Source organism: Mobula hypostoma, chromosome 4 (genome assembly GCF_963921235.1).
Source record: "Mobula hypostoma chromosome 4, sMobHyp1.1, whole genome shotgun sequence".
In the NCBI taxonomy this organism is placed as follows: Eukaryota; Metazoa; Chordata; class Chondrichthyes; order Myliobatiformes; family Myliobatidae; genus Mobula; species Mobula hypostoma.
Window position 1 is genome coordinate 69,817,664 of NC_086100.1, and position 15,750 is coordinate 69,833,413.

Sequence of the window (15,750 nt, forward strand, 5' to 3'; positions counted from 1 at the left end):
AAAAAACCTGCAGATGCTGGAAACCTGAGATACGATGGAAGTGCAGGAAACCCTCTGCAGACCAGCCAATGTCGTAATTAACTATATATGACTGAGCGCAACTGTATCACCTAGACAATTTTCATCTGCAGTTTGTTCCCTTTGTTCTCTTGACACCTTCCTTCCTTGCAACTTAGACACTTATGTACTCACTTTTTCAGTTGTGATGAAATATTGTTGACTTTAAACATTAACTGTATCTTTGTTCATAGATGCTCTCTGACCAGTTGTGTGTACGGAGCGTTTCCTGTTGTTATTTCAACATGAACATTTTGCTTCATATACCAATATTCCTGTTTTATAATGAGGTGATAATATGTAGTGGAGTTACATACCATTACAATGCCAAGACCTGAACAAAAGCAATGATATAAAATACTGGGGATTTGTCATCATGGGAACTCAAGGGTGAAAAGTAGAGAGTGCTGAGCACGCAGGAATATCTCTATGACTGTACCTGGGCTAATGGCAATCTGCTGGTATCTTACCAATGCAGCCCTGTGGCACTTACCCTTACAGCTAACAAGTTCTATCACGCTATCAGGCAGTTTTGCAATTGTGACCTGACGTACTGGTTTCCATTTGTTACCGTTCATATCCTATGTTAGAAAGGGGACCAATGACATGGAATGCAATTAATTAGGATTATATTAAGTTGTCTGCAAATTTGAATTGCTATGGAAGACAATAAGTCAGCATGAAGAGCAGTGGAATTCTGCGTTAAAAGCTGTTTCTGTGTTGGTTATGTTTTTGAGACTCATTGACACGAAGGGAACAGACTGCATAAGCATATTGTATCAGTTACATTTACACACATATCTTGGCTGAATGCTACATGGGAATGCCAATGTATGGCAGTTTGTAGGTATTGACATTTTTAAGCATTCAGGATTGTGAAAAGAGTTGACATTTTAAAGTAAAGAAGTGCAGACGCCAGAAATTTAAAATAAAGCCGGAAATAGATGGAAGCACTCAACTAGAACGTGGGAGGAAACCAGAGCACCGGGAGGAAACCCACGCAGTCACGGGGAGAAAAATGCAAACTCCTTGCAGAGAACTGTGGGAATCGAACCTCAATCAGTGGTCGCTGGCGCTGTTAAGCAATTATGATCACTGCTACGCTACCATACCTCTTATCTCTGTTACCCTGATTCAAGTCAAGAAATGTTGCACGCTGACACTGGCTGGGAGGCTGACTTTTCCAAAACCCTTTATTGTAATACTATGCCATACAGAATGTTGATGTGGCGCCTCGTCCAAAATGCATATGTTCTTACCAATTTTCCAAGCCAATATCTTTAATGGTTCTTCCACCACTACCCACACATCCAGTATTAACAAGTGTAAAATGTTAAGTGTAGTTACAGATCTCTGGGACAAAGAGTGGGTCTGTGCTGAGAAGGGTGGAAGTGGTAGTTAACATGCAGAGAAAAATCAGGTGGTGAAAAATTAGGTTGAAGAAAAATTATATAATAAACTATGAAAAAAGCAAGCAGCAGCAGTAATCACAGGAAAATACATGAATTGCTTGCTGGCACAAATGTTAGTCAATCAAAGTTTGGGGTTTCAAGGCTCACACAGTGATATGAGCAAATCACCATAAAACTTACTGTACGAGGGGTGATTGATAAGTTCATGGCCTAAGGTAGAAGGAGTCAATTTTCGAAAACCTAGCACATTTATTTTTCAATATAGTCCCCTCCTACATGTACACACTCAGTCCAGCGGCCGTGGAGCATACGGACCCCTTCTTTGTAGAAGTGGTTCACAGCAGGGGTGATTGATAAGTTCATGGCTTAATGTAGAAGGAGATGAGTCATTAACTTCAAAACTTTCTGCATTATCACTCAAAGAGTTTAACTGCATGTGCATGTAATGAGAGCATCTTGGAGGTCTAGGTTGTCTACAGCAGGGGTGATTGGTAAGTTCGTGGCCTTGGGTAGAAGGAGAGGAGTTATGCAGCTCTTGTTACATGCATGTGCCATTCAACTCTTTGAGTGATAATGCAGAAAGTTTGAAGTTAATAACTCATCTCCTTCTACCTTAGACCACGAACTTATTAATCACCCCTGCTGTGGACCACTTTCTGGAGGTCCAAGACGCTGACTTCTACAAAGAAGGGACCTGTATGCTCCACGACCGCTGGACTAAGTGTGCAAATGTAGGAAAAACAAATGTGCTAGGTTTTCTAAAATTGACTGCTTCTACCTTAGGCCACAAACTTATCAATCACCCCTCGTATGTCCTGTGTAGATTAAAAGTTTGGTTCAATGTGAAATATAAATGTTCTGAAGGCACATAATTGTGCACTAGATTTTATTTTTATGATGTAAGTTGATTGTTGAGATAATGTGGTATGATTATTGCATTTATAACCTTATGCATGAATAAAACACAATATTTTCTGTTTATTATATATCAGTTTAGCCAGTTATGATCCCACGTCCTGATTAAATATAATCACACCAGCCTTAATCCATTCTAAATGTATGCATCAAACATAAGAATTTATTTCTCCGTCTATTGGGCAAGGACTTGTTACAGGTCCATTTAATCAGTTCCAAGAACAAGACTGCTGTGTGATTTAGATAACCACTGGATTCAGCTCAAAATAAGCCACATCATATGTGTGTGTGTGTGTGTGAGTGTGTGTGTGTGTATACACACTCCCTGCTCTCTCCCTTCCCCTTTTCCCAACCATTATTCCCCTCACATATATTTCCAATATTCATATTAGTAATGTACAGTAATGTGTATATTTCCAATTTAAGATGGCGCTACCAAAGATGTGTGACAGCTTACTGGTAAATCATAAGGCAAGAGATTAGACTAAAAATGTTACTTGTAACATCTTTCCTGAAGCATGTTATGGTAAACTATCACCGCAGACAGTGAGGAGGCAGGCAGAGGCAAGGTTAGTTCGGAGGTTGAGCCATACTGGGGCATTGCGATGCACAACATGTTTGAGCTGCTGGGGAAGCAGGCAGAGTTTGTATCGCTGCCGGAGATGGAGTCTGAGCAATTTGAAGAGGAGTTGATGCGGAAGAGCTTTGATGCCCGTCCACCGGACCAGGTTGTGAGGTTGGATTGCTTCAAGCACCGAGCTGATTTGGTGAGATCAAAGATGGCTTCGGGCTGGGCAGCCAAAACGTATCATGGCCCGGGGGTCTGGGTCCCAGAACATGACACTGCTCAGTGCTTGGACAACTTAAATGTCAGCCCAGATAAACTGGAATCCCAAGGGTCAGGACCAGAGACGAGTGCTGGGCTGATTTTGCTTGCTATCCCACGAATGTTCATTACTTTCTCTGTGCCACCAAGGCTGTGAAATGACCCAGCTGCTGTGTGTTTCTGCTCCGTGATGTATTGGGGATCAAGATTTGGGACTACTCTGGCTGCTCCGGGAGTGGACCTGGGACTCAGTCTGGTTCGGGATGCTGTTGGCTTGCTTCTACTGTCTGCACAATATGTGTATGTGTGTGTGTTCTCTCTCCCTCTCTCCCTCTCCCTCTCCCTCTCTTTCCCTGCACAGTGGTTTTTGGTCTTTTTTTTAAAATTGGGTTTTTTGGGTTTCTTGTTTTGTGGCTGCCTGTAAGCAGACAAATCTGAAGGTCTATAATTCATATATTCTTTGATGATAAATGCACTTTCAAATATGTATGTATATTGTTACATGCTCAAGGAGATCAGTTTTTTTTTGAGAATGCTGTAATGGTCTTTTGGAGGCCACCTGATGTGATTTTCCTGCCGATGTGAGGTCACGTGATGACATGTGCCCCGTGACTATATAAGGGTCGACTCAGGTGACGCAGTGGGATTTTGAGTTTGTAGATTTCCAGGTAGAACGTGTTCTGCCTCCGTTTCTGTTGCATGTTTGTTTTTGTGATGCAGTTTCATTTTTAAAACAGAAAGTGGGTTCTCTTACAAGATATTGTATTATTGGACTGGGAATTTGTGGCTGGAAGTGCCAATTTACTCAATTCCGACAGTTTTGAAGGGAGAGTGAAGAATTCATCGAAGTGAAGGATCGCGAGAAGTTGGCATCATTTGGCAGTTTAATAAAGAATTGACCTTATTGAGGCTTCGTTGGAGAGAACCTGCATTGAGATAACTCTTGCAGAACGGCAATGAGTTCATGCAAAAAGGTGCTCTCTCTCTCTAAAGGAATTTAAGGTCAGTCGATTTAAACTGTTTATTTTTGGCATCGTGAATCCTGTGGACAGAACCAGCAGTAAAGGTGAGTCTGTGAAGAAATCCTTCTCCAGAGAAGTCTCTCCCAATTGAATGTGTAAAACTGTTGGACTTTCGAAGTTATCGCTCTAAGAACTATATCTGACTGTATCACTTTAAGAACTGTTTTCGCATTTAACGCTTTAAGAACCAGAGCCAAGTGGAGTTGGTGCTTAACAAACACAGGTAACTGATGCCGAACAGGTTCTAACTAGCATCAGTCGTGTGCGTTGAGTGGCCGTTAGACACTACACCGTGTTCAGAGGGAACAGATTTTAAATAGCATAAATTGTATGTGTTTATGTTCAAAAAGCAGTGGTTCTTTTGTCACTAAGAGTTGGCAAAAAAATAAGCAGAAAGATGATTCCAAACTGTTTCGCTCACTGCAGTTTCACTATTCTGGCTTGAAGATGCCAGAAGCAGACGGGAGGCGAAGGTGAAACCATTTCTCTAATTGAATAGATTTGAATTGACTTTATTACTTACATCCTTCATATACATGAGGAGTAAAAATCTTTACGTTACATCTCCGTCTAAATGTGCAATGTGCAATTTATAGTAATTTTAATAAATAGTATGTACAACAGGATAGTCAATACAACATAGAAATACAGTTCTGTCAGCATGAATTAATCAGTCTGATGGCCTGGTGGAAGAAGCTGTCCCGGAGCCTGTTGTTCCTGACTTTTATGCTGTGGTACCATTTCCCTGATGGTAGCAGGTGGAGCAGTTTGTGGTTGGGGTGACTCGGGTCCCCAATAATCTTTCAGGCCCTTTTTACACACCTGTCTTTGTAAATGTCCAGAATAGTGGGAAGTTCACATCTACAGATGTGCTGGGCTGTCCACACCACTCTCTGCAGAGCCCTGTGATTGAGGGAAGTACAGTTCCCATACCAGGCAGTGATGCAGCAGGTCAGGATGCTTTCAATTGTGTCCCTGTAGAAAGTTCTTAGGATTTGGGAGCCCATACTAAACTTCTTCAACTGTCTGAGGTGAAAGAGGTGCTATTGTGCCTTTTTCATCACAGAGCCAGTACTTACAGACCACATGAGATCCTCAGTGATGTTTATGCGGAGGAACTTAAAGTTGATTACCCTCTCAACCCCAGATCCTTTGATGTCAATAAGGGCTAGCCTGTCTCAGTTCCTCCTGTAGTCCACAACCAGCAACTTTGTTTTTGTAACATAGAGGGAGAGGTTGTTTTCTTGACACCACAGTGTTAAGGTGATGACTTCTTCTGTGTCGGTTGCCTTGTTATTATTTGAGATTAGGTCAATCCATGTGGTGTTGTCAGCAAATTTATTAGCAGGTTGGAGCTGTGGGTGGCGACGCAGTCATGGGTATACAGGTAGTAAAGGAGCGGGCTTGGGACACAGCCCTGAGGGGCACCTGTGTTGAGGGTGGAGGGGCAGAGGTGAGGGAGCCCACTCTTACCACCTGCCAGCGATCTGACAGGAAGTCCAGGATCCAGCTACACAAGGCAGGGTGAAGGCCAAGGTTTCTGAGCTTCTTGTCGAGCCTGGAGGAAATAATGGTGTTGAATGCTGAACTGTAGTCCAAGAACAGCATCCTCACATAAACATCCCTCTTCTCCAGATGTGTAAGGATAGTGTGTAGAGCTATGGCTATTGCATCATCTGTCGATCAGTAGTGTCAGTAGATGAATTGTAGGGGTCCAGTGTGGGTGGTAGCGTGCTGCAAATGCAGTCCTTGACCAGCCTGTCAAAGCATTTGCTTATTATTGAGGTGAGTGCGACAGGACGCCAGTCGTTCAGACATGTTACTTTGGTCTTTTTAGGTACCAGAACAATGGTGGATGTTTTGAAGTAGGAGGGCACTCTGCATTGGGAGAGGGAGAGATTAAAAATGTCTGTAAACACACCTGCCGGTTGTGCCGTGCACATCCTGTGTACCTGCCCTGGGATGATGTCTGGTCCAACTGTCCACTTTGGATAGACCCTGACCAATTTCTGGGGGACAACATCCTCGATGCACTTTCAGATGAAACTTGTGATTCCACCCGTGAACTCAGAGACATCCTCTTCACAGAAGACATTCCAGTCAACATCATCAAAGCAGTTCTGTAGCATGGAGGCCGATTGGTCATACAATTCGTGGGTGGCTTTAACTATGGCTGCCACTTGTTTCAGCTTCTGCCTGTACTTCGGCGGCAGCAAGATGGAGGAGTGATCCGATTTTCCAAATGGGGAGACGAAGGAGTGCTTTATAAGCGTTGCAGAAGGGAGATTAGCAGTGGCTGAGTATGCTATCTCCCCGTGTGCCCACATGGATGTGTTGACAAAACTTCGGAAAGACTTTAGTCAGCGACACTCTATTTAAGACACCGGCGACGATAAAGGCAGCCTCCGGGTGTGCAGTCTCCAGGGTGCTGATGGTCTCGTACAGTTCCTTGAGAGCCAGGTCAGTATCAGCCTGCGGCAGATCATACACAGCTGCGAACTCCCTAGGCAGCCAGAAAGGTCTATGCAGCAGCTCAAATTAGCTCCTTACTTCAACAAGGTAGAAGCTACGAAGTATTTGAAAATATCAACAATCATCTTTACTATTACAATGAAAATGGAGTTTTGGAAAATACAATTGTCAATAGCATTGTATGAAGGCAGTCCATCATCTGTTCAAGGTGTCTGTGCTAATATTGTTTATTGCATTCACTGGATGAATTCCTCTGTCAATAACTATTGGGAACTAATGCACAGCTTTATAGTATGGTAGATCTATTAGTAGTGGTCTAATTTGTTCTATATTTCATTTAAATATATAATTTATGCTCAGTTTGGTGTTTTTATACCTTTTTAACTATTTTCATGAAACTTTAGCTCATTCGACTGCAGCAAAATACAGTTTGTTAAGTGTATCACATGAAGAGCTACAGTTTGATACCCTGCTGTTGAGCTAATCATGGAATGGCATCTAAAACAATCTAGTTGGAGGAGATGAGCAAAGAACAAAGTTCTTCTCATTCTCTGCTGATCCTTATTGAAAATCCTCATCAAGACAGTAAAAGCATTGTAATTTGGGAGATGAGTGGGCTGATAAATTAATACTTTTCTAGAAATGGTTGTATGCCTGTGATTTAAATGCATGTCTTAAACCAACTTCAGGACTACAATTAAGGTGAAATTTTAAATATTAACTATTTAGCCTTTATCTATTGTTATTATTCCAATTCAGTGATTCTCAATGCAAAAAACATTTTACGGTCTTCACATTACCTTGGCAATGTAAAGTTCCAGCAATCTTAAAAATCCAGGTGCGCTAGATACTTATTCCACTAATATGTTCAGTGATGTGAGCTTTACAATTGTGGTTATGACAATATTTGGCATGGTTTCAAAGTGAATGCAAATATAATGTATCTGAATTCTACGTAAGTTGTGCATATACAAAAGTATATGAAATACTAGTAATTTTATGATCTCAAAATTTTGTTCTGTGCACTAATTTTCTGTTGCAAGTTTATTATTACATCTCATGTAATATTTTCTGCCCATTAGTCTACAAGTTAAATCATGGAAAATTAAATTTCCGGGATTTCCAGTCGACTTTATAGAACTTATATCCGTCAAGGTAAACACATTAATTTTATGTTGGCCACTGAATGGTTAAATTTCTTTACTTTCTCTTCAATCTCCAGGTGCTTCCTCAGAGAGCATTGATTTACTCCCAGCACCTTATGGTTTATCAAATTGGACCTCCAGTCTTGTGATGGACAATGGACATGACAGTGACTTGATCTTTAAATTTGATGGGAAACATGCTGCAAAGATTCCTGATGGGGTGATGCCCAAAAATCTCTCCGATCAATTTACCATTGCAACATGGATGAAGCATGGACCCAGTTCAGGAGTGAGAGCGGAGAAGGAAACCATTCTCTGCAATTCAGATAAAACAGGTGGAATGTGTGTGATTCAAGCTAACTGTCTTGTGAATTGCTGAATGTCAATCCAATATTTCATTTATAGAGATAGTATCAAGTCGGATGTTTCTGAACTTATCTAAAACCTGGCCTGAAGTTTATTTTCTAAATCTGTAGTGAACAAACCCTGCCATATTTTTTGAGATAAGTTCCATATGTCCCCAAATCAAATAGTTGTAGAAACATGCTGGATTATGCCCTTTATTTTAAAGTTAAAAATAAAAATTATAGCACCTCAATGTCCAAATTAAAATCATATACTGGACAATTTTTTTTCATAAGTGTTGCTTCCTCTGTTTTTTTTTTGTTTATGATAGACTGCTGGAAGCTGAACACATATAATTTCAGACCACTTGTATCATGTAGGCATTTGGAGAAATTAACTTTTATTGAATATAATATGTTTAATTGCTTAATGGTGCAGAAGCATTGCAGTAGTTCAACTAAGCTAAAAGTGTTTTGCTGATGAATTTCATTTATGCTCAGTCTGAGGCTTCTTACTTAAATGTCCAACAATAATCAGCCAGTGTTGATAGACTCCAATTGCCCTGATACCATTTCTGCATGACCGTAATGTCCTGGTGAAACCTTTCACCATGTTCATCACTGACAGCACCAAGATTTGCGGGGAAGAAGCCTAAATGGAAATGCAGGAAATGAATATTTAGTGATTGGTTTTGCATGGCTGAGACATGTTGTCAACCAGGTGCACAGCATTTGGTGCTCTGTAGTTGTTAAGAAGACTATTAGCAACATCCTTGAATGCTTTCCATGCAATTGTGTCTAATCCTAATAGGTCTTTGTCATTGATGACTATAAAAATGCCTTCCTTAACCTGTCATCAGTTATCCTGACTGGAATTATGAATTGAAATAACAAATATAGGCAATTTCAAAACAATGCTGTATGATCGGGAAATTTCATGGTAATTTTCATGATCATCAGCGCAAAATCTATAACATACCCCAAAAGTATTCAGGAAGCAAAATCATTGTTGTCCAGTGATATCAATCCCCATCAGAACAAAGAATACCTGAGTTATCAGTTTTGAACAATGCTTGGGCACGACTCTGAATCCAACTTGCTGAATTAACTACTGAAGCAATAAAAAAATCTCGTGCAATATTTAATTTGGGGTTTTTCATGCAAGATCTGTTGCTTCTCCGTTTTGTTTTTATATGTAGTGTTAGAGCATCCCTTGTACTGACTCTTCCTGACGGTTTCCGATATTTTTTAAAAGTTCACAGGCTAATTGCTTGTGAACACTGTATATACAGGCTATGTACTGTATATTGTTAAGCTTTTGTGAAGGTTCAGAAAGTGAAAGGAATGTTAGTCAGCACCATTTACATCACAGAGATGTCAACCTTATTGTAAATTGACTGGCTCAATTGTTTAGACTGGAGATACTTGCAGCACAGTTGCTGACAGCAATTAGTTGCTTCAGGGTTTAATTTTAACATATCAGCAATACTACATTGCCTGTTTAATATAAATTACTGTTAACACAGTGGCAACAAAATTGGTTCTCATCATTATTTGTAAAACCTCTGAGCCTAAAGAAAATGAAAGCTTTCTCCACAAAATATTAATGGTTTTGAAACTGTCTGTTCAATTTTCTTCACAATAAGTTAACCCAAAATAAGCAGCCAACATTACAATACTCTGTTCTAACCATCATGTTCGGCCTTGTGATCTATCACAGCCTAAACAATGCATGAATTTTACACAATTAATGCTATGATGATCAAGTTATTTTGTGCCTTTTCCATTGATTACTTTTAGTATGCAATCCACTGCCACGTACTTGATCAACTTTAATTCTGTTTTTCATTCTCCCATGTCCCATAGATAAGGAATTGCCCTCTCAAACTGAAAGGTTGATAGAATTAAAATGTTTACATTATGTTGATTCAGTTTCACGATTTAGTGCTGAGCCCAAGAAGTCCACATGTTGCCCCTGCCAATCACTCATTAAAATCAAGATTGTGTAATAGGAAGAGAAAGTGCAGGAAATATTGAGCAGGTCAGGCAATATCAGTGGAAAGAAAAATAATTTAATATTTCATCTTGATATCCTTTCATTGGAACTGGTGTAACTAAGGCATTGGGCTGGAAAGTTTGCTCTGCTTTACCCTTTGAGCTCCCTCCCCATACGATTCCCAAAACTGCAATGTTGTGACCCTCACTCTCCCAACAGCCTCCAGCTCTGCTGCTGTGGTCATCCCATGAAGTGATCCTGGATCACTGGCAGTAAAACTCCCTGATAATCAACGATATTGAAGGCAATTGGAATAGATTTAAATCCATCAAAAATTAAAAAAAAGCAGCAGTTGGATTGAATTAAATATTAAAAATAATACACTTAAAGTGCATTGAAGTCACAAATAATTATAAATATTAAATAAGTAAACAGAGCACAACTGCACTTGAAAATCAAAAACAATTCGATATCGAAAGCCTGAAATATATGAAAATAAATGTAGAACCACGAAACTTTTTCTTTCCCCTTTCTTTCATTTCTGTCAGGAAATACTAACTCTGCTTCTCTTTCCACAAGCTGACCTGCTGTGTGTTTCTAGGACTTCTACAGCGATATTACTTACCACACTTAGCTTTTTACTTGAAGCCAGTGACTCCATTCAAATGAATCAGGTGGTGCTGTTGAGGAGCTGGATGTGAATTATAACTGTCCCCTCAGCTCAGTATGGTTGAGCCCTGTCTCTGGAGCTGACTGTGCTAGTGCCGGATGTTCAGCTTGTTTCTGACTTCTACATTGCAGTGGGCAGATGTGGATGTCAGGGACAAGTTGACCTCACATTGCAGGCATTTGGCAGTTCCCTATGGTTCACAGTCTTTAGAGCAGTTTCCAGTTCAGGTTCCAATATCTATTGGACAGTATAAGAGGAATAATGATGATTTCAGCAGTGTGGGATTCTTGTTAACCAATGCCATTTTTGCCATCAGAAATGAATCGCCACCATTATGCGCTGTACGTCCACAATTGCCGGCTGGTGTTCTTGCTTCGCAGAGATTTTGACCAAGTTGACACATTTCGTCCAGCTGAATTCCACTGGAAACTGGAACAGGTGGGTAAGACTTTAGATCAGTCATTAGTGGAGCATAATTTAAGTTGAACTGGAAGAGGTTGTATTGTAGATTTATAATACTTTGATTAAAATAACCTTTTTTTTTAGCCACTATTCCGCTGTTATGTTATTGGGAACTGTGTGTGTGTGTGTGTGTGTGTGTGTGTGTGTGTGTGTCCAATCACAAAAAAGGTGATAGGTGAAACCAGGAGGGGTGAGGTAAAGAGCTGGGAAGCTGATAGGTGAACAAGATACAAGGCTGGAGAAGGGAGAATCTGATCTGATAGGAGAGGACAGAAGGCCATGGAAGAAAGAAAAGGGGAGGAGCACCAGAGGGAGGTGATGGGCAGATAAAGAAATAAAGTGAGAGAAGGAAAAGAGAATGGGGAATGGTGAAAGGGGTGGGCATTACCAGAAGTTTGAGAAATCGATGTTCAAGCTATCAGGTTGGAGGCTACCCAGATGGAATATAAGGTGTTGCTTCTCGAAGCTGAATATGGCCTCGTCATGACAGTAGTGGTGACAATGGACTGACATGTCAGAATGGGAACGAGAAGTGGAATTAAAATGGGTGGCCACTGAGAGATCCCACTTGTTCTGGCAGACAGAGCACAAGTGCTCAGTGAAGTGGTCTCCCAATCCATGTTGAATCTCACCAATATACAGGACGCCACACCAGAAGCACCAGATACATTAAATGACCCCAACAGACTCACAGGTGAAGTGTTACCTCACCTAGAAAGACTGTTTGGGACCCTGAATAGTAACGAGGGAGGAGGTGCAGGGACGAGTGTAGCACTTGTTTTGCTTGCAAGGATAATTGCCAGGAGAGAGATCAGTGGGGAGGGACAAATGGACAAGGGAGTCACGTAGGGAGCGATCCCTGCTGAAAGGAGAAAGTAGGGGGGAAAGATGTGCTTGGTTGTGGAATCCAGTTGGAGATGGCTGAAGTTACTGAGAATTACCTATGTGCTGGACGTGGAAACTGGTGGGAAGGTAGGTGAGGAAAAGAAGAACCCTATCTCTGGTGGGGTGGCAGAAGGACGGAGTGAAGGCAGACGTTTCCAAATGGAGGGGATGCGGGTGAGGACAGTGTTAATGCTGAAGGAAGGGATGCCTCTTTCATTGAAGAAAGAGGATAACTCCTTCATTCTGTGATGAAAAGCCTCATCCTGAGAGCAGATGCAGCAGAGAAGAAGGAACTCTTTACTCACTCTTCCTTCAGTTAGTCCTGACGAAGGGTCTCGGCCTGAAACGTCGACTGCACCTCTTCCTAGAGATGCTGCCTGGCCTGCTGCGTTCACCAGCAACTTTTATGTGTGTTGCTTGAAAGAAGAGGATGGCATTTTTACAAGTAACTATAGTCCAGGTAGCTGTGAGTCAGCGAGTTTATAATAGATCTCAGTAGATAAGCTTTTCATTAGCTGTGAAAGTCAGTGGGTTCATAGTAGACATCAGTGGATAAGCTCCTCAGTAGATAGAGACAGAGAGATCGGGAAAAGGGAGGGAGGTGGCAGAAATGGACCAGGTAAATTTGAGTGCAGGGTGAATCTGTGTGTATGTGATGTTTTCTGTGTATCATGTGTGCCTGTGCAGGAGGCTCATTTGTGTATGTGTGGTGTGTGTAAGAAAGATTTTGTTTGTGATGTAGGTGGTATGTGCAGTGCCTTGAAGAAGTACTCAGCCCCCATAACTAATCACATTTTACGGACCCATTTTCTTTTTTTATTAATTTTATTTTTATTTGGATAAGGTATTCACGAGTAATACACAAACTTTTTTTTTACATATATAACCTTTTCCATTTTTTATGTGAGTAAATCTATATTTATTTGTACATTCACAAGTGCACATTGAGATAATATAGAAAATAATCAGGCACTCAAATAGATGTTTATGTGCAATTGTAATTCCACTCTATTAAACTAAATAATGATAATAGTTGTTATAAAAAATATTAATAATAGAAAACGAAACAACAGGAATTCTGCAGATGCTGGAAATTCAAGCAACACACATAAAAGTTGCTGGTGAACGCAGCAGGACAGGCAGCATCTCTAGGAAGAGGTGCAGTCGACAGTTCAGGCCGAGACCCTTCGTCAGGACTAACTGAAGGAAGAGTGAGTAAGGGATTTGAAAGTTGGAGGGGGAGGGGAAGATCCAAAATGATAGGAGAAAACAGGAGGGGGAGGGATGGAGCCAAGAGCTCATCAGTGCCGGGTCTTTACCATCCCTTCCGACCTTCAACTGTCGGAGGCAGAGCGCTCTGTCCTCAGTAAGGGCTTCACCTTTGTCCCCCTTCGCCCACACCTCAGCGAGTTCTGTGTTCGCCATGATGCGGAACTTTTCTTCCGCCGTCTCCATCTCCGAGCCTACTTCTTCGGCAAGGACTCTTCCACCCCCACCGATGACCCCTTCTCCCGTCTTCAACCCTCCTCTTCTTCATGGACACTCCGCTCTGGCCTTCTGCCTGCTCTGGATCTCTTTATCGCTAACTGCCGACGGGACATCAACCGTCTCGACTTCACCGCACCTTGTCCCCATTCCAACCTCACTCCTTCGGAACGCTCTGCTCTCCACTCCCTCCACACGAATCCTAACCTTATTATTAAACCCGCCAATAAGGGGGGTGCTGTTGTAGTCTGGCGTACTGACCTCTACCTTGCCGAGGCGCAGCGACAACTCGCGGATACTTCCTCTTATTTACCCCTCGATCGTGACCCCACTAAGGAGCACCAGGCCATTGTCTCCCACACCATAACCGACTTTATCCACTCAGGGGATCTCCCATCCACTGCTACCAACCTTATAGTTCCCACACCTCGCACTTCCCGTTTCTACCTCCTACCCAAGATCCACAAACCTGCCTGTCCTGGCCGACCTATTGTCTCAGCTTGCTCCTGCCCCACCGAACTCATTTCTGCATACCTCGACACTGTTTTATCACCCCTTGTTCACTCCCTTCCGACCTATGTTCGTGACACTTCTCACGCTCTTAAACTTTTCGATGATTTTAAGTTCCCTGGCCCCCACCGCTTTATTTTCACCATGGATGTCCAGTCCCTATATACTTCCATCCCCCATCAGGAAGGTCTCAAAGCTCTACGCTTCTTTTTGGATTCCAGACCTAATCAGTTCCCCTCTACCACCACTCTGCTTCATCTCGCGGAATTAGTCGTTACTCTTAATAATTTCTCCTTTGTCTCCTCCCACTTCCTCCAAACTAAAGGTGTAGCTATGGGCACCCGTATGGGTCCTAGCTAGGCCTGTCTTTTTGTTGGCTTTGTGGAACAATCTATGTTCCGTGCCTATTCTGGTATCTGTCCCCCACTTTTCCTTCGCTACATCGACAACTGCATTGGCGCTGCTTCCTGCACGCATGCAGAGCTCGTTGACTTTATTAACTTTGCCTCCAACTTTCACCCTGCCCTCAAGTTTACCTGGTCCATTTCTGACACCTCCCTCCCCTTTCTAGATCTTTCTGTCTCTGTCTCTGGAGACAGTTTATCCACTGATGTCTACTATAAGCCTACTGACTCTCACAGCTATCTGGACTATTCCTCTTCTCACCCTGTCTCTTGCAAAGACGCCATCCCCTTCTCGCAATTCCTCCGTCTCCGCCACATCTGCTGTCAGGATGAGGCTTTTCATTCTAGGACGAGGGAGATGTCTTCCTTTTTTAAAGAAAGTGGCTTCCCTTCCTGCACTATCAACTCTGCTCTTAAACGCATCTCCCCCATTTCACGTACATCTGCTCTCACTCCATCCTCCCACCACCCCACTAGGAATAGGGTTCCCCTGGTCCTCACCTACCACCCCACCAGCCTCCGGGTCCAACATATTATTCTCCATAACTTCCGCCACCTCCAACGGGATCCCACCACTAAGCATATCTTTCCCTCCCCCCTCTCTCTGCATTCCGCAGGGATCGCTCCCTACGTAACTCCCTTGTCCATTCATCCCCCCCATCCCTCCCCACTGATCTCCCTCCTGGCACTTATCCGTGTAAGCGGAACAAGTGCTACACATGCCCTTACACTTCCTCCCTTACCACCATTCAGGGCCCCAAACAGTCCTTCCAGGTGAGGCAACACTTCACCTGTGAGTCGGCTGGGGTGATATACTGCGTCCGATGCTCCCGATGTGGCCTTTTATATATTGGCAAGACCAGACGCAGACTGGGAGACCGCTTTGCTGAACACCTACGCTCTGTCCGCCAGAGAAAGCAGGATCTCCCTGTGGCCACACATTTTAATTCCACATCCCATTCCCATTCTGACATGTCTATCCACGGCCTCCTCTACTGTAAAGGTGAAGCCACACTCAGGTTGGAGGAACAACACCTTATATTCCGTCTGGGTAGCCTCCAACCTGATGGCATGAACATTGACTTCTCTAACTTCCGCTAATGCCCCACCTCCCCCTCGTACCCCATCTGTTACTATTTTTATAC

General features: G+C 42.5%; 1 protein-coding gene across 2 annotated transcripts in view; it reads left to right on the forward strand.

Annotated features, from left to right (window-relative positions):
* Window positions 1-15,750, forward strand: part of clstn2a (calsyntenin 2a) — a 572,678-nt gene that overhangs the window by 457,864 nt on the left and 99,064 nt on the right. For both annotated transcript variants that reach the window (XM_063045919.1, XM_063045920.1), the window contains 2 exons: window positions 7,927-8,184; window positions 11,176-11,297. In XM_063045919.1, the coding sequence (XP_062901989.1) occupies window positions 7,927-8,184; window positions 11,176-11,297 (380 nt within the window). The remainder of the gene's footprint in view (window positions 1-7,926; window positions 8,185-11,175; window positions 11,298-15,750) is intronic.